This window comes from Pezoporus occidentalis, unplaced genomic scaffold (genome assembly GCF_034315485.1).
Source record: "Pezoporus occidentalis ecotype Australia unplaced genomic scaffold, CSIRO_AGI_Poc_V1 ctg133, whole genome shotgun sequence".
Taxonomy (NCBI): Eukaryota; Metazoa; Chordata; class Aves; order Psittaciformes; family Psittacidae; genus Pezoporus; species Pezoporus occidentalis.
Window position 1 is genome coordinate 5,208,885 of NW_026913136.1, and position 26,141 is coordinate 5,235,025.

The window sequence follows — 26,141 nt, forward strand, 5'->3', positions numbered from 1 at the left end:
GAGGTCATGAACATGCCAAACCTCTACTAAAAGTCAGGGAAGGCTGTAAAGGAATAGAACCACCTTTTTTTTTTTTTAAAAAAAAAAAAGAAAGAGATTATTAGAACAGACCTGGAAAGGTTTGACAGAGCACCAACTATTTGTATGCAGGAATTTCTAAGCCTCCATATCGGAATACTGACTTTGTTATCTTTATGTGGATCAATCCTAGTGTTTTCCACTTCTATATAACCATTAACATAATCATTAATATTCACAATCTGGGAAATACTGCCTATAAGCAATTTACAAGTCAATTTTCGGTATAAATATAAACCCAAATGGGACTGCTCACAAACTTAAAGTTCGGTTTAGTCTGCCTTTCTGCACAGCAATGTGAGACTGCACCTGAACTACACAGAAATGTGAAACAGAAGAAATAAAGTCCAGAACAGACCAAGTGTGTTAGTATAAAATAGTTTTATGGAAAAAAAAGGCCCATCTTTGCCTTTACAACTTGCATTGTCAGCCAGCTGGAAGTGACAAGCAATCTGCACTCGCAAAATACAGCATTTCTGTGCACAAGTATAAATGACTTCTAATATGCAGCATTCTTCATGTAAACACACATAGCTTACTATCAGCATATATGTTCTCTACTGTTTGTGTGTTAAGACATTCGGTATCATTTCTCTGCAAAAAAAAAATTCTGTTAAACATTATCAGTCTACTGAAGAAATATAATTTATGAAACCTAATCGGTTTTGCCCCTTAAAAACCACTTCACTAACAGTTTAGGTGATATTACTCTCAGCTCAGAATATTAATTTTAGCATTCTTCCATTCTTACTGAATTGCATAACTACATAAGCATTTTAGTATGCTACTTAGGATAATACTATGCTTTATCATCCACCGATCTGTGCATTAGAGTACCAGCAGCCTACAACTTTCATGTGAGACATAATCAGTCCTTATCTCACCTGCAACCTTGACATTATCCAACAAATGTTGATCCAGTTGCATTCTACTACTGTCGTCTTCTCCCCCAGAAGGCACTTCTATGTTTACAAGCCTCACTTTTTTCCCAGGTTCTTCACTGACCTTGAAGCCATCAGCAGCTGCTTCAGTTGCTCTGATTTCTGCACCGGATACCATAGCAGATACTCTCTTGTCCTCTGGAGTTTTAAGCTTTTTAGATCGAGATTTGGTGTGAGGGAAGCTGTTATATAGAGATATTGCTGTCAGAGTGAAATGTCTGTCTTGGATAAGATAAAACGTCTACCAATATATATGTCCCTTTCACCTGCTTAAAGTGGTAAAAAACTGACAATTTTTCATCTTTTTGTGTGAGATAGTGTTTACAATTTATTAAGTTAACAATTGATTGGATCTAACCTTCCAATCTTTTATCACCATGCTATGGCAAAGTTATTAAATTGTAAAAGTAAAATAACCTCACATAACTATTACTTAACAAGCATCCAAAGTAGCTTTTTAATGAATCATTCTTTTGAACCTGAAAGAGAACACCCCTTATAAAAGTAATGAAGACAAAACATTCTCAGCTGCACTAAAATCAGGTTGCATTGCAAATTCAAATGCTAATAAAACACCACTATGAATATCATTATAAAATAGGACCTGCTTAGATATTTAAATTTTTAAATGCATTTTAAGGAAAAATCCTGATAACTAAGTATTTTGAATGGCTACAGTGTCAATCAATACATTCCATAATGCTGTGCAAAAAACCCAGAAATTAAAGCTTCTGCATGTTTTTGCACACTCAGAAGTAGAAGAGAAAGGTTAAAGCCAGAGAAATAGCACCCTCTGTCAGAAACTGGTTTGTAATTTATGTGCTTGGGATAAAAGTAACAGGAGGTAAGTACAGTTTCAAATTCAACTATGTGACACAGGAGGCGATTTTTATGTGCTTCATCACACATCAGATTTCAGAACTCGTAACACACTAGTGGCAGGAAAATAATGGTTATAAAGGTCTTGCATCTCAGACTATAGACATCTCCAGAAAAACATTTTGCTACCCCTTACATTTTATCCTATGTTGATCAATGTGTATCTTTCAACACCCTCTATAAAACAGTAATTTCCAGAAAATTTGCCTGAGATGCCCACCAGTTCACAGTGTAATATAACAGCAAGTATTATTACTGTTTATGTGCAGTTCAAGATGTTCCACTGTTGGAAAGTATTTCAGCTGCTAGAGTTAAGCTCTCCCTGTCATATACTCATGAAGATTTCCATGGATGGTATTTGTATTATTCCCATAATCAAAATGATGACAATTGCAATTGACACATTACACTAGAAATGAAGCTGAATAAACATTTTATCCTCTCTTTTCAATACACAGTTATAGTGCCTGAACAAAAGCCAACTCAAGAATTAAAAAGCATTGGAATAGTGTTTTTTAGCCTAGCTAAGTGCAAGAAATCAGACCATGCGCTCATATGATAAAACTTTCAACAGAATTATTATAAAGTCTTTGCTTTTAGTCAAAACTGTTTAGCTGTAAGAGACTACCAAAATAATCACTGCTGGTCCAAATGTGATATGCTTTACACTGGATACAATGAAACATACTACAGGCAAAATAACATTCAAGTAACCAACAGAATTCTTCTCTCTCTACCTGGGTTAATATTATACACATACTAATAAATTTGCTCTCCAGCTGCTTCACTGGTTGCCTTCAAGAACTGATTCTGCCCCACAAACTGTTCTTATCCAGAACAAACACAGGGTTGTACTTCTCAACTATAATATTCCACTACAGTGGCAGCTCGTCCTCTTCTTTATCAGTCTGCTTTTCCTATCATTTTCCTCAATAAATCATACACACGTTAACTGACAAAGAAAATTAAGAAATTCAGCTTAAGAGCAATTTTTAAACATAACTATATTGTAAGATGATTTGAAAGAGGAAAAAGGTCTTAAAAATTCAGTATTATCTTTAACTCAGCAAACTGCACCCCACAATAAGCAAATAAAACTTCATTAGATAATGAAGGAAAAAAAAAACATAAAGATCCTGCTAAGACACACAAACATTAGTGTAGAAAAAATTTTTCTACAATGCAAAGAAAAAACATGATGCACGCCACGAAAATAGATCCAGCTGCGAAACTGCTTTAGCAGGTCAAATTTGACCTATTAAAGACGTCAATTTGACAGCTCCAGTGACAAGCTGCCATTTTCCTCCGAATTTTCTTAGTGGTGTCAGCACCAACAACTGAGATCAAGGCCTTCCTTACGACAAATTATGATCTGTGATAGACCTGTGGTAAACACAGAGGTCTGGGCTGCAGCACTCTTGAGAGTGTGACAAAAATGCAGTGCTACCTCCTTGGAGATGATGGAAGTGAGGGCTAAGACTCCTGCTAGAGACTTCACACAAATGTTTGGATTCTACCACAGCTTCATGATTAATTTTTCCAATTTAACTTTTTCCTCAACTCTTAGGAGACATCTTCCTTGTCTTTCAGTTGCAGATGTCACTATAAACAATGGCAACCATTCACACCTTGAAAATTTTAATAGAATAATCTCTATGAAAGAAGGATTCTAAATACCACGCTAGCATGCCTTTTGGTGCTCCCCATACTCACCAACTTCAGCTGTATACATAACATGTAAATTGAATTAATTTTTTACAGTCACTCTTGCTTCTCCCAAGTTTGTGTTAATATAGAAAACAGAAAAACAAACTTTGGTTAGGTAAAAGAATTTCAAAAAAGAATTAAAAAAAAAGTTTAGCGAAAGTGTCAAAACTGAAACAAAAAGGAAACTGACATTATATTGAAGACAATTAAATGGAGCATATATATAAATACCTCTGGGGAAATTTCTTTATTTTCCTTCTTCTCTGTAGCCAGGTATTTACTTCAGGTGTTGATTCAGGAGTTGGTTTTGTGTGATCAATAGTGTATATATCCTTGCCTTGTTTCCACAGCTGGTATCTGTCTGGTTGAAACTTCCTCACAAAGACATCCATAGATATTTTCACCATGTCCCTCCTACAAGTGCACTGCAAGAGAAGACAGGAATATGTAAATGACAAGTAAGAGAATATGCTCCAGTTTGCAGTAAAGAAAGTTCAAAATAAAAATCCCACATGTGAAAACCAGCTCTACTTTAATCAGAATGTTCCTTTTCCCCTCTTTCTCACTTCTTCAGGGCTAAGGATAGTTCAAAAGAATATAATGAATACTGTATAAATATGAAATATATTGTAAATGTATGTATATATGTATAAATATAAAATGAATATCTGAATAAATGCACACCAAGAATACACACTAGGATTCCACAAAGGCACTTCGGGACACTACACTGTTTGATTAACTCCTACAGGTTAAGACCAGAAAGAAATTACAGCAAGTCTTTTTGCTCTATTAGCTGTTCTTGATAGTTTTAGGCAGAGTAAGTTGTTGAATCCAGAGACTGCACATATTACCAGTGGCACCACAATTTTATCTTTAAAACTAACTCATGTAGTATCCACCTGGCCCAAAAGTCTTTACAGGACTACAGTCCTAGCTTTTAACTCATCAAAAGAAAATGCATACAAGTACATATCAAGTTACAGTTTTACCCAGGTTTTTCTACAAAGAGGAAGAAACAAGCAAGGGGAGTGTTACGTTTAAGGTCTAGAAGGCTGTGTTATAAACATGTAGTCTGACCTGTGCAATGCAGACCCTAAAATCTCATGAAGTCCTTTTTTAATCAACCTTCCTCTGGTCCCTGACTTTAGTCCCCCAAAGAATTTCCATACTGCTTTTCTTTACAAATTAGGCATATGAGTAGAGTATTTTAGGCTTATCTGAATAAACTCTTAATGGCGATCACATAAATGCAGTCTTCACTTGAAATACTGTAGATGCTGAGACAATTTTCAGACTAAAGTTACTGTACCTAATGATCCATAATATTTAATATTTGGAGACTGCAATAAGTAAATCACCATGCCCATAGCACAAACTGCTGTGTGGTTTAACCTCGCCTGGCTGCCAGGTGCCCACAGACCTGCTTTCTCATTCCCCCTCCTCAGCAGAGAAAAATAAGAATGAAAAAGCTCATGGATTGAGATAAGGACAGGAAGATCTCTGACCAACTACCACTGCAGACTCAGCTTGAGCATCCCCCACATTCCATTTTCCTCAAGCTGAACTTCCCCCTTGACTACGGTGTTTGCAGGGCTGTTTCATTCACATTTTCCTTACTCGTCTCTCTCACAGCTGTTGTACAGGTTTTTTCACCCTTTCTCAAACATGCTATCATAGGGATGCCAAAAGAACCACTGACAGGCTCAGCTGTGGGCAGCAGCAGCTTCATTTTGGAACCAGCTGGAACTGGTTCTGTTCAACATACAGTAAGCTCCTGATCCCCTCTCACAGAAGCCACCCTACACTATGAAAACCTTGCCACGTAAATCCAGTACATTATTCAGTAATTATTCCAATTAAAAGCTAAACAAATAGTTTAAAAACATACAGTTTAAAACACATAGTTTCTAATGGACAAACTTTTAGCACTACAGCTAAATGACTCTGCTAAAGGGCAAAACTGAGACTGTATTTTTCTTCAGTAAACAGATACATTAAAAAACTGGCACATGCAAGATCTAGCTTCCTAAGTTTGCTACAGCTAGGTGTATCACCGCTTTTTAAGCCAGTGATCATAGAATCATGGAATCACAGAATCGTTAGGGTTGGAAAGGACCTTAAGATCATCTAGTTCCAACCCCCCTGCCACAGGCAGGGGACACCTTATGCTAAATCATATCACCCAAGGCCTCATCCAACCTGGTCTTGAACACTGCCAGGGATGGAGCATTCACAACTTCCCTGGGCAACCCATTCCACTGCCTCACCACCCTAACAGGAAAGAATTTCCTCCTTATATCCAATCTAAACTTCCCCTGTTTAAGTTTTAACCCGTTACCCCTTGTCCTATCACTACAGTCTCTAATGAAGAGTCCCTCACCAGCATCCCTATAGGCCCCCTTCAGACACTGGAAGGCTGCTATGAGGTCTCCACGCAGCCTTCTCTTCTCCAGGCTGAACAGCCCCAACTTTCTCAGCCTGTCTTCATATGGGAGGTGCTCCAGTCCCCTGATCATCCTCGTGGCCCTTCTCTGGACTTGTTCCAACAGTTCCATGTCCTTTTTATGTTGAGGACACCAGAACTGCACACAATACTCCAGGTGAGGTCTCACAAGAGCAGAGTAGAGGGGCAGGATCACCTCCTTCGACCTGCTGGTCATACTCCTTTTGATGCAGCCCAGGATACAGTTGGTGTTCTGGGCTGCAAGCCCATGTTCATTTTCTCACCAACCAACACCTCCAAGTCCTTCTGTGCAGGGCTGCTCTGAATCTCTTCTCTGCCCAACCTGTAGCTGTGCCTGGGATTGCTCTGACCCAGGTGTAGGACCTTGCACTTGGCATGGTTAAACCTCATAAGGTTGCCATCAGCCCACCTCACAAGTGTGTCAAGGTCCCTCTGGATGGCATTCCTTCCCTCCAGGGTATCAACTGAACCACACAGCTTGGTGTCATCGGCAAACTTGCTGAGGGCGCACTCAATCCCACTGTCCATGTCACCAACAAAGATGTCGAACAAGACCGGTCCCAACACCGATCCCTGAGGGACACCACTCGTTACTGGTCTCCAGCTGGACATTGAGCCATTGACCACAACTCTTTGTGCGCGGCCATCCAGCCAGTTCTTTATCCACCGAGTGGTCCATCCATCCAATTGATGTCTCTCTAATTTGGAGACAAGGATGTCATGTGGGACAGTGTCAAATGCTTTGCACAAGTCCAGGTAGATGACGTCAACTGCTCTACCCCTGTCCATCAGTTCTGTAGCCCCATCATAGAAAGCCACCAAATTGGTCAGGCAGGATTTCCCCTTAGTGAAGCCATGCTGGCTGTCACCAAGCACCTTGCTGTTTTTCATGTGCCTTAGCATGCCTTCCAGGAGAATCTGCTCCAAGATTTTGCCAGGCACAGAGGTGAGACTGACTCGCCTGTAATTCCCCGGGTCATCCATTTTCCCCTTCTTGAACATGGGGGTTATATTTCCCTTTTTCCAGTTGTTGGGAACTTCACCTGACTGCCATGATTTCACAAATATGATGGCCAGTGGCTTAGCAACTTCATTTGCCAGCTCCTTCAGGACCCGCGGATGGATCTCATCAGGACCCAATGTTTAACCACGGAAAAGGTGAAACACACAAGGGACTGAATGCAACTTTTCTACTAGCTAGTTTTCTATGTGCTGGATACAAATTTCTTTAACTGCTACTTCCATTTCTAATCCAACCTTTTCCTCTTGAAAAATCACAAGCTACACAATGAAAAGCAGGCATCCAAGATGCATTAAAATGGTTGCTTTTCTTCCAATATGTCAACATCAACATGTTGGATGCTCAGAACACTGCCCTCTAATGCAAGTTGGAATGGAAACAAGAAAAGAAATTTAACACAGAAAGTAATTTTATGCAGCTGCCTTCAATGGAAGTTTTTACCCAAACCATGATCAGAATTTTCCTTATTTTCAAACAACATGCATGTATGCAGGTATGGACACATTCTGTAAGAGACTTAACCTTATTTAAACAGTGTGTCTCACCCAGAGAGTTCATGATCATTCACAATACATAGTAATAGAAAAGCTATGAAGATACTACTGTATACTGGAAAGGTGCACAGATGGTCCACTGTAATATTTTTAACTTTTAAAAATGAAAAGTTGTAGCACAAAGACAATCAGCATGGCGTTTTCCCTCCCCTTACACACAAAATGCTTTCATATTCCAGCCATGCTGCTACATACAGAAATGGCTGTTAAAGCAAAGATTTAGAGGATTACTGGTTTTGCTATTAGACAACGAGACCTCTAGTGGCTTGGAAGAAAATAATTGCTTGAGTCAGCCTTGAAGTATCTAAAAAGAAAAGATATCAAGAAATAAAATGCATTCTATGATCAAATGATGATAACAATACATGAACAGACTCAAAATAAATTATGTCTAAATGAGGCACAGAATTTCTGCCTTTCAGTAATCCCTGATCAGTTTCCACTACATTTTAATGCAACTACTGTAAATTATTTTTAAAAACAAGCAGGCATTAAAAATATCATAGAATTCTTTAGAAGAGTTAAAACTTTAAAAAACATACATTTCTGAGTAAAAAGTTATGGAGGAACATCATACTCAACAGTATCACTGCTTGCCTGAAAATACAGAGCAGGCTTCTAGGCACTGAAGAGTGGAAATATTTGGAAGTATCGTGTCAGACAATGGCAGCAGATATGTTCTTAAAACAATTTCTACTCATATTCCCTAAAAGGAGGCTAGGAAAAAAAAACAAACAAACAACAAAACAAGCAAACAAACAAAAAATTAAAAAACCCAACAACAAAAGTTCCGTGCACACACACCACAAAAAAACTTGATGCTTTGATAAATAATCAGGAGGAGGTTTATTTTGTTCTTCTTGGTGGCGGTAGTAATGGATTTTAATGTTTTTTCTTCATTTCCCATTTGACTGACTTGTAGCTGACAGTTATATGGCTTTCTGCTCCCAAGACAAAAAACTGAATGAAAGATTCTCTCTGAAGCAAAACTAAATGTCATTTTGTTGAAGAAGCCTCCAGGGACAGATACAAAGGGAACATGCAACAGTCTGCTAAAATACTCACAGTGATGCTTCCATGGATCACTATAATTTTGGAAGCAGTTTTAATATTCTTCAAAATAAATGCAAAATTGAAGCTGTTGGATCACCATGTAAAATACAACTGATGTTGCCATAGATAAACATCACCTTTCCAATGAAAAGAATCATTTTCTATATGAAGTACTATTAGTCTGATACATATTCTTCAACCAAAGATTAGCAACCAGAATACTTACGGGAACAACTCTCTCACAGTTCTTACTGTTAAACTGTTACAACTACCATCATCAATATCAGCATTATTAATAGTATTATTATTGTTATTAATACTGTTTATCTTATCATAAAGATACAGCCTGGAGTTGAGCACTTCAAATAGAATTTATTAGTAGTTGCAAACCTTTATAGCAATGAATCAGAAGAAGAATGTTTCAGTAATTTTAACTGATATAACTAAATGGTGAGATATATTTGTAATATAAGAAAATTACCTAGGAGAGATGTACTCAGCAAAAAGAATTTTCTCAAATACTTGACATTTCTGAATGAAAAACAAACAAACAAAAAAAAAATATTCTGTTCTACTCCCCCCGCAAAAAAAAAAAAATTAATAAAAATAAAAATAAAAAACACAACAACCAACCCCCCCTAAAAATAGTGTTAAATTCTTCCCATTTTGGACTCTGACTCAGGAAAATCTAAAGGAATACAACAAGCTTCCAGTCTTATACATATCTGAGTAAGACACATACATAAGGACACTTTAAAATATGGACATTTTTCTCACAATTGCTCTCACTTGGGTAACAGAATTCGTGTCTGAATCGGCAGCACACTGACCCACTGCCACCTTTACTAGTATCTAAGAACAGCTCCTGAAAAACATTTTATACCATTAAGAATCAAGTACATGTCTTAAGGTATTTCTAATACTTCATCATTAATATTAAACACTTTCATCAAACAGAATCACTAGATTTTTAAAATTAACATAGATACTCGGTAGGTAATATAATATTTTACTGTAACAGAAAGCAACTAGATGGTTTATTTTATAATTTGAATAGTAGAAGGGGAGTAGTAGTTCTCAGTACTACAGCTGTAAGCACAGAAATGCATATCCAGAGTCAAGCCTTTGTGATTTGCACTTTTCTATGTTACTTCAATGAAGTATACCACCTGATTATACACCTTTAAGATGTAAAATTATATCTTCATCCACAAAAATATCTTCTCAATCTAAACATCAGTTGTTATACTACAGTGTTAAATTATTTAAAGACATTACGCTCAAAACAGCTGGCACTCAGTATTGGATTTTGTTAATTAAATGTGATTTTCACTACACCTGAAATCTACTTCAGTTAAAATTTGTCTAAAGTATTAAACTGAAGAAGAATAGTAGTACTTCATTAGGTTAAATTTTTGTCCTTTCTTTACGTAATCATTTCATGAAAAAAGAAGCACTTAATTTACATTATAACTGCACAGCGTATATAAACTCTTTTTCTATACACCTGTGGAACAGCATGTGTGAGAATTAACAGTCAAGAGAAATCATGAAAAGTTATCTTCTTTGTAAAGAGAAAATGGATTTTTACAAAACATAACAAACACAAAAATTAGCAGAGTGAGACAAGTATTAGGCTGGTAACCTTCTTTATACACTACCTAAGTCCCAATCTAAAAAGCATACTCTAAAAATGATCTAGTCAAGCTATTTTTCACTTATATTTTTTTACCTTCCTAACTGCTTATAATGATTAAAGCTTTCTTCATGGTACAGTTGCAATGATGTATTTATTGAAGGAGACATTTTAAATAATTCAGATGCTTCTTACCAGCTTACCTTCAACTGCACTTAACAGACTACTTGACCCACTATATTCCACTCTTCATGTAATACCGTAAATAAATCATGTTCAAACTGTAAAAAATGTGTTTTGATATACAACTTTCTGAAGCTGCTGCAACTGGAACTGCTTCCTGTGGACTATCTATAGAAGAAGTGCTTGATAGGTACTGTTTGTTAGGAAGAGAGGATTTAATAAACCCTAGTAGCAGTAACTGCTCTTTGCTATAGAATCAGGCAGTGATATATTTTCTCACTGACCTTCTGGCAACTTGTAGGCAGTGTTGCAGAAATCTTTTGATACCAGTTAGCCATCCATGCAAGCTTCAATAAAGCAAGCCATCCTTTGGCAAGCCACAGAGAGTACACTCACTTTTCCCTAACACATCCAGTCACACACAACAAAAATTCAAATTCAAACACCACTCTCCTGGGGTTCTTTTTATATATATTCTGAGACATTTGGGGTAAATAACAGAATAAAATATTTCTCACAAATTCATTATTTGTATTCATAGTCCAGTATTTAAATACTGCATTACAAAACACCTGGTTTTAACTTTATTCCTATTTCCAATTTATATTACACATAATGCTACCTACACATTCCTACAAAAAAGACTCAATTTATATTATGTTGAAGTGATTCCACCAGCATCACATGCTATTGAAAAAATGTGGCTGTTTTCTTCCCATTCTTTTGAAACCCAGCAACAGAAACAGTGTGACAGGACACAGCTGAGAGAACCCCATCCTTTTTTGAAAACATTCCACCTCCCAGCCCTCCTTTCTCTTTATCTGCCTGTTACGCCTTTTTGATTATACTTTCTTTCTCTATGTGATCCAGAAACCACTGAATTAAATATGAGTAAGGCGTGCAGATGAGAAAACTGATGAAATTCAAAATGGAAGCTAGGCATTGGTCTATAATCCAAGGAACTTGCTGGAGAGAGCCAAAGATGAGAGCAGAAAGGTACTACAATATACAGTGAGAAAAGGGGCTTTACCTTTGGTAATTTTGCAGGTTGTAATGAACTCTAAATCCAAGTAGTCATTCTCAGTAACAAGATTAATACACTGGAAAGCATTGTCATTTGCAAAGTTTTGACACCTATCCACTAATTTTAAGGGTGAAAGGAGAAGAAAGGCAGGATTATTGTAGTACATGCTACTAGGTTTGATGCAGTGCGAACTATCTTTGCCAACTAACCTCAACCCTTTTGAGTGCAAAGAAAATAGTTAAAAGGATATCTCTGTGAGACAACTGGTTAAGGTTCACTGCTGATTTGGGGGTTGTTTGCGGATTTGGGGGGGTTGGGTTTTCCTTGAGTTGTGGGGTTTTTTCATTAGTTGTTTTTTGGGATATGTTTTTTTTTTAACACGTCTTGAAAATAATTTCTCACGTTTCCACAACTATAATACCCTTCTGTGTCCTGTTACCATAAATCTTTTACTGGTATCTTTACTGGTACTTCTCTTACTTCTTTGAGATTTAATCACTAGCTATTAACTTTCTTCTTTTCAGTCTGATTTTACTCTGCATTTCTAGCCCAAATTTTACTCTTCTTTCACTCATAGAATCATAGAATAGTTAGGGTTGGAAAGAACCTTAAGATCATCTAGTTCCAACCCTCCAGCCTGGCCTTGAACACTGCCAGGGGTGGAGCATTCACACCTTCCCATTCCAGTGCCTCACCACCCTTACAGTAAAGAACCTCCTCCTTATATCCAATCTAAACTTCCCGTTTTAAGTTTGAACCCGTTACCCCTTGTCCTATCACTACAGTCCCTAATGAAGAGTCCCTCACCAGCATCCCTATAGCCCCCTTCCGATACTGGAAGGCTGCTATGAGGTCTCCATGCAGCCTTCTCTTCTCCAGGCTGAACAGCCCCAACTTTCTCAGCCTGTCTTCATACAGGAGGTGCTCCAGTCCCCTGATCATCCTCGTGGCACTCCTCTGGACTTGTTCCAACAGTTCCATGTCCTTTTTAGGTTGAGGACACCAGAACTGCACACAATACTTCAAGTGAGGTCTCACGAGAAACTCATGTTCATTTCTCCATCCATCCCTGATACCTATACAAAGAAACCCTTTGTCTGGAGTCTTCGTCTCTCTGCTGTGTGTCAACTACCCCTGCTCCATGCCTGTCTTAGCTCTGTACCATTCCCTTTCCCAGTACCTTTGGTCTACACTTCCTCAAATCCAGAAAATGAAGGCTTCTGTCCCTTAAACTGTCTTCTAATTTCTGTTTTTTAAAATGGAAGAATTCTGACCCTGTGAAGTTATAATTTCTTCTAAAGAAATTAATCTCTGTCTGCAGCAGATCAGAATTAACCAACTCTAAAATATCCCCTACAAGTGCTCTTTGCAATAATACATATATATACACATCTCATTATAAACAGTAAGTTGTAGTTGTGCAATACCTAATACAGGCCCATAATTATGTCATGCCTCACCTTGATTACACAAACTCCACATTCACTATCATGGATTTACTTACAGAAAGTTTAGTACTATCAAGCATAAAAAAGGAGTTCACAGAATACCCAGGTTTAGCAATTTCTAAAAATTACATCTATCCTTAGTTCATTAATTATGGCAAAGAGATACTTGTAATATATTATAGGTAAGAAGTCAGTATAACAGGAAACCTAGTAAGGAAATACTCCATCTGTATTCCAAATTAACTCAAAAGAAAATCAATAGGTTATCAATTTTTAAAATTGTATTCCTACACACCAGCTGGGAAAAAGCTCAAATTAGAACATATTGCAGATTAATGGAAGTTCTGGGAAGAAACACAGATATAAACCTGGTATAAGTAGATGGGATGAGGAATAATAACTTTTCCTATCAGTGTGGAGCTTTGTTTATTGGCTAAAATAAACCGTTACCTCCACAGGGTGGATTATTTAAGACCATTTTCTGGCACAATTAAGGTATCAGTGTATCACTACTAATGTTATTCCAGCAACTCAAATTATTGCAAGGATTTCAGAATTCTTTTTTCAAACTCAGGTTCACATTTAATAATAATTGAAGATTCATGGCAATATAACCAGATGAGTATAGAAACACTTTTTTTCCACAAGTCTTATTTTACAGAGCACCAAACCTAGCTGCCACTATTAAAAATCAGTTGCATTTACATGTGACAATGCTCACAGACAGATCATATTAAAAACTAAATACTATTAAAAACCATCTATAGCCTTAGATCTGATGAGCATTCCTCATTGTTGCTGCTGAAGCACAGCATAGCAAATGGAGTATTAACTTGCCCTTATATTAATAAAATGATTAATCACTTTTTAAAGTTCACAAAATATTTTTTCTAAACATTCTGAAGATGTTCTAAAATGTCATGACACATTTTTCTCAAGTTTCACCTTTCAGCATCTAGAACATTGCATTAAGGGATGTTAAAACCAGCAAATTAATGTTACCAATGGTAAATCACAGTACATAATGGCTTCTGCCTGGGGGAAAGAGAAGAAAGCAATGAAATTCCAATCAGAAGGAAAAGCTATGGTCAAGTCTCATGTAAAGCATGTGTAAAGCACCACCATACTCATTAAGTTTCTCTTAAGGCATATGAGAAATTCTTGCAAAAGCTTGGCTCAGTTTTTCAAGACTTAAATGTCCAAATTTCATCACTTAGGTACATCTTGCAGGTTCTGAAAACACGCAAATAGCACTCAGTGGGCTGAATCAATCAATTTCCTTATAAATTAATAACCTCACTGCTCTATTTCTTAAATGTGATTCTTAACTAAAAAATCACAGAGCATAAGAACTGCAAAAGTTAACACCTAAGACATTTATTCAATCTACTGAATCACATTTTGGCCAGCACGAGTTTATGTCTTCCAAAGATACTCCATTCGTATTCTTGCTCAGCAAAGCAGAACAATGTTTAGAAAACCTATATACCTTCCAAAAGAGGATGAAAAAATCTGTACCTCTATGCACCTTCATGCCAGGAGTTTTAGAATGCTTTGCAAATACTAACGTTTCTTCCTGGTAATAGAGAAGAAACCAGAACACAGAAAGGCTTGTTTGTGAAGGTCATATGACAAGCCACAGTCAGAACTAAGACTAGAATATATCTGATTTTCAGTTCCCTGTTCCAGATGTAAAGACTTCATTTCTAAACTAAACAGAGGGAAAGAATAACTTTCCCAGTTCTTAAAATTACTTATCCTTTTTTTTTTTTTTTAAAAAAAAGGTTCTCCAACTATTTCAATTCTTTGGGGGGGGGGGGGGGGGGATATAAAAGAGAGCAGAAAAATAGCAATAAAAAATAATAGGCCATACCCTAGAAATTTCAATTAATCTACATCTACCTATTTATATATCTTGCCCTTTCCAAGTAAAGATGGAAAGAAAAGAAACTGTAGTGATGTAAATTTCTTTCACTATTTGAATCCAAATTAAGTAAGCAAGGGAGCATTGTGATATTAAAAAGAAAATAAAATCAATTTAAAAAAACAATCATCTCCAGCCTCAAAAGAAAATTTAAAAAAAAAAAAAAGAAAAGAAAGAAAAATCATCGAATTAGAACAATCATCAAAATGAAGATTTTCTGTCTCTGTTAAGTAACGCAAGAAGCCAAGAGTAATCCTGTGTTGCCACATTAAGAAGATAGGCTGTGTAACGCAGGTTGTCCAAGTTTGGGAAGGTAGGAAAGAATGAGAAAGTAGGAGAAAATGTCAGTAAGACAGAAACTACAGAATCCTCTATGACTTTTTCCTCTAATAAATAAAACCTGTACAGAAAATACATCAAAAGTTTTCCTGTTCAGACATTGACATGCTTGCTATAAGCCATCTTGCAGGCCTACGAACCAAACATCTCCAGTGTTCCTACCAGGGTTCAGAAGTGGCAAGTTGAGCATGAAAACAGTAACAACACTAAAAGAATGAAATCAACTTACAACCCAGCTCTTATAGGTAGTATCTTGGAACACTGGGCTCAAATATAAAAATTACTCAAATACATAACTTGCAAAAATATGAATCAAAAGAATGGAACCCGGGCTTCATGTATTTCTGCTGCTGCAAAGAAAGAGTAGCTGAACCAAAGGAAAATTCATTGCATGAAGCATGCATTCAAAATAGGATGAAACAACCTCTAGACATTTTCTGGAAGAAACTGAATATATTTCTGTTGTCTAAAGCTCTCATACAAAAAAACAGACTTACTGATGTGAAGCAAAGTCCCTTCTAGCAAGCACTGGGTTATCAACAAATACATCACTGTCACTGAAGATCCTACAGAAACATCTGCCAATAGTCATGGAAAATTGAACCCATTCCTAGAAAATATGAGTTTCCAGCTAACAAATATGATAGACAAACAGAAAGGGTCAGTGTAAACAGAGATTGTATTCAATTTAAACTCCTATGAAAAATAAAAAAAATGACAGACCGTTCAAAGCGACAGAATTTCCTTCCACTCAAGTGAAGAGAGAAATGAAGGAACAATGATGTTGACAACACAAGCTTTTCAGGCTCATGGTTTTTAAAAGAATGATAATCAAATGAAAGACTTGACAGAAGATGATGACCAGCATTCCTCTTACCTCAGATAATTTACCATGCCCTACAGTTGAAAATATACACATTACTTCACTTTTCACTGAAGTGGTTAGATTGCTGCAGTGACCATGGTTCCTATGCTAAAACCTACAGGTATAAAGCACAAACTTCTCGAGAAAAGAACTAACAATTCTGTTCTAGTGGTGGTCAAGCTTTTCAGAGAACAATAAAAAAAAAAACACAAACACACTAACTCTGCAGCTATATACGTAGCTATACAAGATATATATATATATTATTGTACGTTCATCGCCCCATAAAAGAGAATGGGAGTTAGAGAAAACTAAGTATCACCAAGTGTTACAACAGGTAAGAATGAGTATGAAATTGGTATACAGTATGAAGCATGCACGCTCATTATTAGATAAGAAATTGAAAATGAGCATTACTTGTCACAGACTAGTTTAATAAAATGTATTGAACCAAAGACATAACAGGACTGCTCTCAATCCATTAGCTCTTTGCCTCACAAAAGCCTAGTGTAACTAGTATCTCCAAGTATCAGCATTACTTGGAATAAAAGCATTCACTTGCCATTAACCTGTTCAGAAGTAGGCTAGATGGTTAACTTATTGACACAAAAAGTGTCTGGTAGCATCAAAAATTGCACAGAAAATTTAAAAAAAAAAATAAACACTTCTGAAAAAAACTATTTTTGTAATTTTATTCTGCGATTTTACCTTTTGCTGCATTAGACGGACTGTGCCTTGATGCTCAGGAAACACAGAATGAAAAAAATTGATATTGTAGAGCATTGCCATCATGTACTGAACATTAAAAGAACTTCAGAATCAAAATCTGTACAGCTATTGAAAGAACAGACCACTACATACATTCATGGTCTTTCTCCCACACTCATACATCCACAAGATCCCTCTAGCCATCCTCTAAAGCTGGGAAGGTAGTATGAGCAGAAATCTGTAGGTTTGCAAAGCACAAAAGGTATCATTAGTTTCTTGATGAGGTTACTGCACTATTGACCTTTTTATACCAACTTATATCATACAATACCACAACCCCTTGGCATCAAGAGGTTGTTAAAAAGTGTGTTCAAAACAGTTTTATCTTTATCAACAAGTAGTCATGGGTGATTCTTGACATGCCAAGTGTGCTCAAGACCTCTTTACTATGCTTTAATATTTTTAGATCTGCATACAATTAAACGTGTGCTAACTGGCAAACTTTTACAAACACTTTTCTGGCACATAGGTAGGGCAAAAGGCTGCATAAGTGAACACAAACGGCTTACAAACTTCTCTGCCAAGGGTTATGATGCAGTGAGAAGAGCTTGCCAAAAATGTTTCCAAATGCTGATCATTTGTAGCAAGTAGATTCAAAAAGCATCACACCATTAAGACCATGACTTTGCTCTCATAGAACAATATGCTTAGTTTAGTTATTTTTGCATTAAACAGAATACAATAAAGAATATGTGTCATTTTATCATTACTTATTTTGGGTGGCTGTAAAAGATAAAAAGCATAATTTAAGATCTATATGCCTTCTTTCAATAATTACTTTCTAAAGTAATCACAATTGCTATCAGCCAATTGTTAATTATGTTTTGACAAAAGATCGGCATTCTGCTTGTGAAAGAGTGACAATATGACATGCTGCTTATTGAATTTTTCTGTCAAATAAATAGGAGATATTTTCCCACAATGCTGCAGGGACATAAAAAAAAATCTGTAGTCATAAAATCTAATAAAAGTAACAATGCTTCTACAGGCAAAACACAAATGTGGTTACCTTCCTGTGGACTGGGCCCAAAATTTAGGATAAATAGTTTATTAAGAGTAGCTGTTTGATGTTTTCCAGACAATGAGGTAATCAGATTTACCACCTCATAATCAGCTCATCTAGGATATTAAATATGAATATTTTTAATTATTTGGGTGAGCATAAAAATTTTAATACTACATTTCTGATGCTGTCATAGCCTTAAAAATAACTGCTTTAATCAGAAAGGCACAAGACTTTATGCATGGAATTCACATTACTATGGTTTTTTCAAACCATGAAATGTATTCTTTCACCAATTTTCAGTCCACTTAAAAAAAAATACACTTATTACACCTGAAATAAATAAAACTACAATCGAAATTTAAGGGCTTTAAAGTCATAGAAATATCTTGTTTGCACTTCCTGCAAAAGAATATTGTGTTACATGCTATTCGCTCTGAGAACTCTTTACTGGGGGTTTGTACTTGGCAAAGAGAATTGACAAGACCAAACAAATGGTCTTGTATGATACCGCAGCTGCTTTTTAATCTGTGAAAAGTCTATTAATCAGACAGAACATGTCCAAAGAGTAAAAGTGATTTCTGCATCAACTCTGTATTAACTTTCAACAGTTCCATACATTTCTATGAAATGTTATATCCCCCACCTGCAGCTAGCCTGAAATCTATCAAAAATAGAGCTGATATCAGTTCCATAGGCTGGCTGACATTGAAGACCAACCTAAAATAATTCAAGCTCATTTAAGCCAATATTTCTCGTTTAAAAAAAAAAAAAAAGCCCAAATCTCTATGTCTTATACAGCAACACCACAAAAAGAAGCCGTAAATATAGATTTGTCAAAGGAAATCACTATATGCAGCTCTTTTACTTATGCCTTGAAAAACATTATCGTGATCTATTAACTGCCATGAAGAAAACCTACATAAATACGCACTACATTCATAAATATGTTCTTAAAAAAAAAAAAAAAGAAAAATAAAGTTTTAACAGCAGTAGCTTTCCACAGAGAAACGCAAAAGCCATTTTTCCTGGCTGTTTGACACAGCAAATTGAAGTGGCAAAACTAGATTTAAAAGGAGATAAAAAGATCAATATGAAATAGCATTGACTGTTGTAATTCTACATTAAATACATTTTATAGAAACTAAGTATTGCAATACTGAAATACTGTGATCAACTCATGCCCTACCCCGTCCTTAAAGCACTTACACTGAAAAAGTAAAGTTTTCTCTTTATATAACCAGATAGTTAATAGAGAACTACGTTAATGTAGTAACCAACTTAAAGCAGGAGAATCAGAATTTGTTACACGTTTCCATAACTTTTAATAGATCTTTTCCTTGCTTGCTGCATATTTAAAAAGCTACCAATATTTCAGTCAAAGAAAACAATAGCTTACATTCTGTACCAGTTCTAATTAAAGAATCCCAACTTGATGAACAGAATTGAGTTCAGTTTCAATGCAGTATCTAAATTTCTGAGTATTTCCATTCCATTTTGAAAAACTGATGATGGAGGTGAAATGCTCCATTGTGATGCCTGAAACAGAAGAGCTACCAACTTGGCGTTCTGTCACGTGCATTCAAAAATAAAGTGATGCTTCCTTTATGATGCTTCCTTGCCAACCTTCATGGGTTTGGGTTTTGATTTGCAGGAGATTTCTCTCCAAGTTGATATCTAGCATTCTAACAGGAATACACTTCATGTTGCCCTCAAAGAATCAACATTCTCATTAGATTCAGGCAAAAGCTGTAATTATGTCCTAGTGCAAATGTTTTTTTCCCAGAAGTAAAGACTGGTGTTAAATTACATATCTTAACGGCAAGACCAAGAGAAGATATTAAACGATACAGAGAACAGAACATAATACACAAACATATTCAGTGAAGGATGGAAATGACCACAGAATTTTAGTTTTCTGCTAATATATTTTCCCTTACTGTTAAACATATGCAAGTGCTTGAAGTCCAAATTCAAGAAAATAGTACTTAAAAGTTTTGTGTTCAGCATAGGTCTCTGAATACTCAGTGAGGTTATTTTTTATTTATATTGCATGCGATAAGACCAAATTAGCTCATTAAATTTTTACATTCCATGGAGGAATGATAATGGCTTTCTGATGATGTCAGAATAGTTAGTATAAAACTTTTGCATTTACTTTTCCAGTGTGATCAGCATCTTATTTTATTGTACAGATGTCACTCTACCAAATTATTACCAGATTGTTCCATCTTTCAAGTAGATAACTCTATGCCATATGTTTGTGTAGGAATTAAGATTCTTGCACTGGAACATACCATATTGCACTCTCTCACTAAAATACAGTTAAAGAATTAATGCTTAATAAACACATGCAGTGAACACTAGACCTGCTGCTGGGAAGAGTGCGACACAAAAAGGGGAGCATTACTGCATGTTCTTTTCAAGTGTAACCAACCCTACCGGAAATAAACAAGTAACTTAAGCTTTGGACTTGTACAGTCATGAAATCACAACAGGGAAGATAGGGGGACCACAAATTACATTCTTTTGTAAGTTCTCTCTAAGCTTAGCTGTCTTCTGAGAAAATGTAAAGTTTCTTCAGCTTCTGTTGACTTCAACAGATCCTAAGTATGCACCATGCCTTGCAGAATCAGAAGCTCAGTGAATACAGGTAGCTTAAGGGGAAAGTAAAACTGGATGCAAGACAGAAAAAATCAGAAGATTTAAGCTAAAAGAAATTAAAAGGAAAGATTGAAACCCTGGTCAGAAATGGTTCTTATCCAAATTCACCACACATACGTCTGAAATGTTTGTGTTACAGGAAAGAACAGCAGCAAGACAACCTTTCTTAACACAAGACAAACTTCATCTTAAAAATCATTTTCCTGTGAAACATTAACTTGGCAAATACCACATCTTCTACCCTGTATACTCTAAAAAGGCAACTTCTTCACAACTGAAGAAATACAGAAGGAAATGTGATGGGTTTATTATATGCTACGTCTTCTTCCTCAAGGATAACGTTCCTAATGAATATAGCAATCAGAACTGCTAAAATGCTCTGTCAAAAGTTCACATTCTTCATATACAGAATCATAGAATAGTTAGGTTTGGAAAGAACCTTAAGATCATCTAGTTCCAACCCCTTGCCATGGGCAGCAACACCTCACACTAAACCATCTCACTCAAGGCTCTGTCCAGCCTGGCCTTGAATACCACCAAGGATGGAGCATTCACAACCTCCCTGGGCAACCTACGCCAGTGCCTCACCACCCTCACAGGAAAGAATTTCCTCCTTACATCCAATCTAAACTTCCCCTGTTTAGGTTTGATCCCATTACCCCTTGTCCTATCACTACAGTCCCTAATGAAGAGTCCCTCCCCAGCACGCTTACAGGCCCCCTTCAGGTACTGGAAGGCTGCTATGAGGTCTCCATTCAGCCTTCTCTTCTCCAGGCTGAACAGCCCCAGCGTTCTCAGCCTGTCTTCATATGGGAGGTGCTCCAGTCCCCTGATCATCCTCGTGGCCCTTCTCTGGACTTGTTCCAACAGTTCCATGTCCTTTTTATGTTGAGGACACCAGAACTGCACACAATACTCCAGGTGAGGTCTCACAAGAGCAGAGAAGAGGGGCAGGATCACCTCCTTTGACCTGCTGGTCATGCTCCTTTTGATGCAGCCCAGGATATGGTTGGCTTTCTGGGCTGCAAGCACACACTGCAGGCTTATGTTAATTTTATCAAGTGGAATGAAATAAATCACTTAACAAAAGGTCTGCAATTACTATAGAAATATCCACAACTAACCTCTTTTGCTAGGTACCTACCAAATATGGTTGCTATCATGAGGTTTATATTGCTTCTAATGCTTACGTCTTTCAGGCTAACCATACAGAAAATGGGAAAAATAAAAAATAAATTAAAAAAAACCACAGCTTTTAAGCAGGTTGAGACTTCGTTGCTTCTTCATTTCTGGGGACTGTAACAAGAAGCATTTCAGTTTAAAAAAAGTAAAACCAAGTGGTTGCTAATAACAAAATGAAAGCAGAATGGCTATTTCTATTGTACAAGAAGCAAAAGGTTTGGGTTTTTTTGGGTTTTTTTCCCTTTCTTGTCCTCCTGCTCAGGAACTCAGCATTCATCTCTGGAAAAAAATAAGCCTAATTCATTCCTATCATGTACTTCTACAGTTCTAGTTGATGTCCACAGAATTACACCTATACCCTATCTTTCTCCCCAGTTGACCTACCAGGTTGCTCTATCCAATATTAGAGAAGAGAGCGTATTTTGTTACATCCTTCTAAACTGTTTTTACAGGATCCCAATGTGGAACTTCACTTCTACCAAGCATAAAAATTGTGATACCAGCCTAACTATTCATATGTTGCCGATGTGATTCATTTATATTTGTACTGGAGGGAACACTTTAATACTTCAAGGATAATGTTTCTAAACCTACCAGGTCTGAACAGAACCAGAGTATCTGGTTATCCACAAGTTTGGTGTCCTGGACACACCCAGCTGACATAAAAAGTATGCATACAGGGAGAAAACCAGAAAGCTAAAACACAGTTACACATAAAATCTTAGCTTGCTTCTCAATCCTGCTTCCATGCCTGTGCTATCTCTTCAGCTCTGATCCAAGTCAATAAACGAAGGTTTCTAAATTTCCAACAGCTTTTTGAATTAACTTTTCTTGGATGTAAGTGATAAGAATTGCACACTCTTTCAGATGAGTACTACTATGGTCTTCTACTACGGCAGTGACAATTTTGTATCCCTAGTACAAAAACAACAACAACAGAAAAAAGTTGTTACTGATACTATTTAAAATTGCATTTCTTCTATTCAGTAACATCCTGCAGGGTTCTCACAGTTATCGTCTAAGCAGACCGAAGGTCTTGGCGGTACTTTATCATTTCTAAGTGCTGCCAGCAGCCATTCCTGCTACTTTTACCCTAGAGAGTTACCTTCTTAAACCACTCAACAAGTGAACAAAATAGAAAAGTTTGATACTGTGGTGGCTAGCACATGTCCATCAAAACCTGTGTCACAGCACTCTCCTACTTCTGCAATGTCACTTAAGACTAAGAGATGTTTTTCTCCATATCGGAGATAATATGAACACTAGGAGTGAGACAGCATCACACAGAGAAAAATACAGTAAAAAGCCTCTCTCACCCACACTGTCAAGTAGGTAAAGGACTACAGTTTCAGCATTCAAAATCAGAGGTGATCAATTTCTTCATCTAACGCAATATAATAATAATTTTAAAACAGACATGCTGTCAAACAGCAAAATATTACCAATAAGGCACTACCACCACTCCACCACCTTCTTAGACCCAGATTTAATTCACAGCTTTAATACTTGTGCTTAAGGTTTCCTACACTTCCAGCTCTGTCTGCAATCCTGTTACTCAAAAAATTTCATTTGCTCAAGTAGCATTTCCAGGTTTCTGGGCAATAAAAGTTTCTCCAAACTTGGAAAATCAGCAACTATTTTACATTTTAATAAAATAAGGAAGAGAGAGTGGATCTGTAGTAATTACAAACGAATCTGCCTCAGATTTTTCTGCTTCACTTAACAGGACTCTTTCTCTGACGCATCCTGAAAGTTCACAATTCTCACAGCCACCAGAGGAGACAATGCTTAGATCTGTAACAGGAAGCAAACTATGCACTACAAGTCAGCCTGCCTGAAAGTCTTTGTTTCAGAAACTGTGACCAGTAATTAACACAGCTTTTCACAGCTCTTATACACAAGGGTTTTAATCTTCAAGGAACAGATAACTCTGAATGAAAAATGCTTAAACAATCAGATCAAGCATGTAGTCTCCATCCCTATATCTGCCTGGTTTCTGCAAATAATCCTCAAACATGTTCCAGACAATAATGCTTTTTTTAACCATTTTAATTGTCTGAATTAACCCCTCCAGGCCATTACAAGCAAACACATCATTATAAGCTAGGCTTGGAAGTAATGCTGTCTGCATTAAAAACATGTGCATTGTTTCTTAACCCTGACAACTGGGAGATTTAGTTATTTAGACATAACAATAGCCTCATAATAGCTCTGTAACAGACTTGCTATTGAATTACAATATTGTTCTATGCAGCACATTTCCAACGCAGTCATACACAAATCTCCTCCTTGATGTAAGACCATGTCTCATACACTGGTACTAAGCTGCTCTGCATGTTTTACAGGTCTTGACTCAAACAGAGACTAAAGCCTCTCCTTCTTCCAGACTATATGGCTGCCTCAAAATACTTTCTTCTCTCCTCATTCAAAAAGCACAGCAAGATAGAGGTATAGAACATATGGGGACTTCAGGATTAGGAAAAGGAGTAACCCAAACTAAAACAGCAGAAGTTCAGGTTATAAGGAAGGATATCAGGATATCAAAATATATAAGGATATAAGGAGGAAGTTCTTTAATGTAAGGGTGGTGAGGCACTGGAACAGGTTGCCCAGAGAAGTGGTAAATGTTCCACCCCCAGCAGTGTCCAAGGCCAGGTTGGACAGAGCCTTGGGCAACATGGTCTAGTGTGAGTCATCTCTGCCCATGACAGGAACTGATGATCTTAGGGTCCTTTCCATCCATAACTATTTTATGATTCTATGATATAAAGCACTACCATTAACCAGGTGATACACGTTATGAAAGTTACCAGTACAGGTGATGGGAAGACTTTAACATTTACCTTGTTTCCAGGTCTGGAATGCTTTTTGTATTTTACAACATGCTTTTCAACACCACCAGTTAGTTTCTGTAATTTTAATGTAAAATAGTAAATCCTGCACAGATGAATTAATTGTCTCCACAGATCTTTGATGGCAATTTGGAAATCTCACCAAGATCAGAAGAAAAACAAAACAAACCAGGGAGTAAAGATGATGTGTTCTGTCTGTCAGGACAGTTCTAGTTTACACGTTAACTGTTAGCAGATTGAAATGATGACAATACATTCCAATATACTAGAACCAATATACTTTTTTACAACTTCAGCTACAGTACCACATTACTTTAATCCAGGGTTAATATTTATAGAAGAAAATGACAGAATTCAGGGTAACTTGCACCAGGAGGTTCAACACTACTGAGAATCACTGTGGATCAGACAAGTTATCTATGGTACAGCAAAGCTTGAGACTATGTAATTTGTACTGAAACACAACATAAAAGAGAAATTGCAATTCAGCCACACTCAATTCAGCTTTTTTTTATAGTAGCTCAGAAACAATTACAAAAAAAAAAAAAATGTTACCAGCCCACAGCCAAATTCTCATTGCAGATATTTTTGGAAGACGGATTAAAAAGCACTGACCAAAGACATTTGTACTTCATTCCACCTTTGAATGCTCAGACTTAACATAAAGTCGGTTACAAACTTCCAGGTAGTATTTTCTGTTTCAGGCAATCATCAGCGCTTATTGGGCCATTTACTGGGCCACCACCCAAAGGAAACTAAACACACAGAAATGACAAACTAGCTTCCTATTCAGTTTGACAGAGGAAGGTGTCATCTTACCTATGCAGCAAAAGTGACACACAGAGAATACAATTATTTTTTTTAATCACTCCTAACGGTATATGTAGCTCTGTCATACGGTAAAATAAGCGGGCAATACCGCATATATAATAAAAGTTGGTCATCTACTAAAAAAAGGAAAAATGCCATTTTTCCTAATATCACTTAGTGTACATTAACCTAGTTTGTGCATATACTATGAAATACTGGCAATAAATAGAGGTAGGGTTATCAACATGCACTATTTGTCTGATCTACTACATATTATGAATCTTCTATTCCACTCAGTTTTATAAGATCATGGCAACACTCTTAATAGACACTGATTTTGGTAATTAACACACAGATTGAGAAAATACAACGTGGGACATGGCATGGTATGCTTTACTACCCCATGTTGAAGCCACCTGCCTAGAAAAGAAAACAAAGCAGAACTCACCCATCCCCGCTGGACAAGAGCTTCTAACTGTTCTAGTAATAAAAGGCTGGTCAAGAAAAGATGCGCTCATTGCTGAATGGAAAGAGCGATGTAGTGACAGGAGGCACTAACAGTGCCAAGGTGCTTAAGAAAGCAGTTGCAGTCTTCACAAGGTCCCTCCACCTTCCATGTTTAGCAACAGAGCACAAGAAGGAGATGAACCAGTGGACAGAGCTGAGTTAAAAGTGCTGCCAAAACTCAACCCATCCAGCTCCATGCAGCTGATCTGGAGATCAGAAGGAAGTACGACTGATCT

At 36.8% G+C, this 26,141-nt stretch overlaps 1 protein-coding gene across 1 annotated transcript in view; it reads right to left on the reverse strand.

Annotated features, from left to right (window-relative positions):
- Window positions 1–10,882, reverse strand: part of LOC134158768 (lysine-specific demethylase 4C-like) — a 132,439-nt gene extending 121,557 nt beyond the window's left edge. The window contains exons 1-3 of the mRNA XM_062609068.1: window positions 10,804–10,882; window positions 3,837–4,030; window positions 963–1,201 (exon numbers count right to left, since the gene is read on the reverse strand). Coding sequence (XP_062465052.1) covers window positions 963–1,201; window positions 3,837–4,030; window positions 10,804–10,857 — 487 coding nt within the window. The 5' untranslated portion in view covers window positions 10,858–10,882. The remainder of the gene's footprint in view (window positions 1–962; window positions 1,202–3,836; window positions 4,031–10,803) is intronic.
- Between the last annotated feature and the right edge of the window lie 15,259 nt (window positions 10,883–26,141).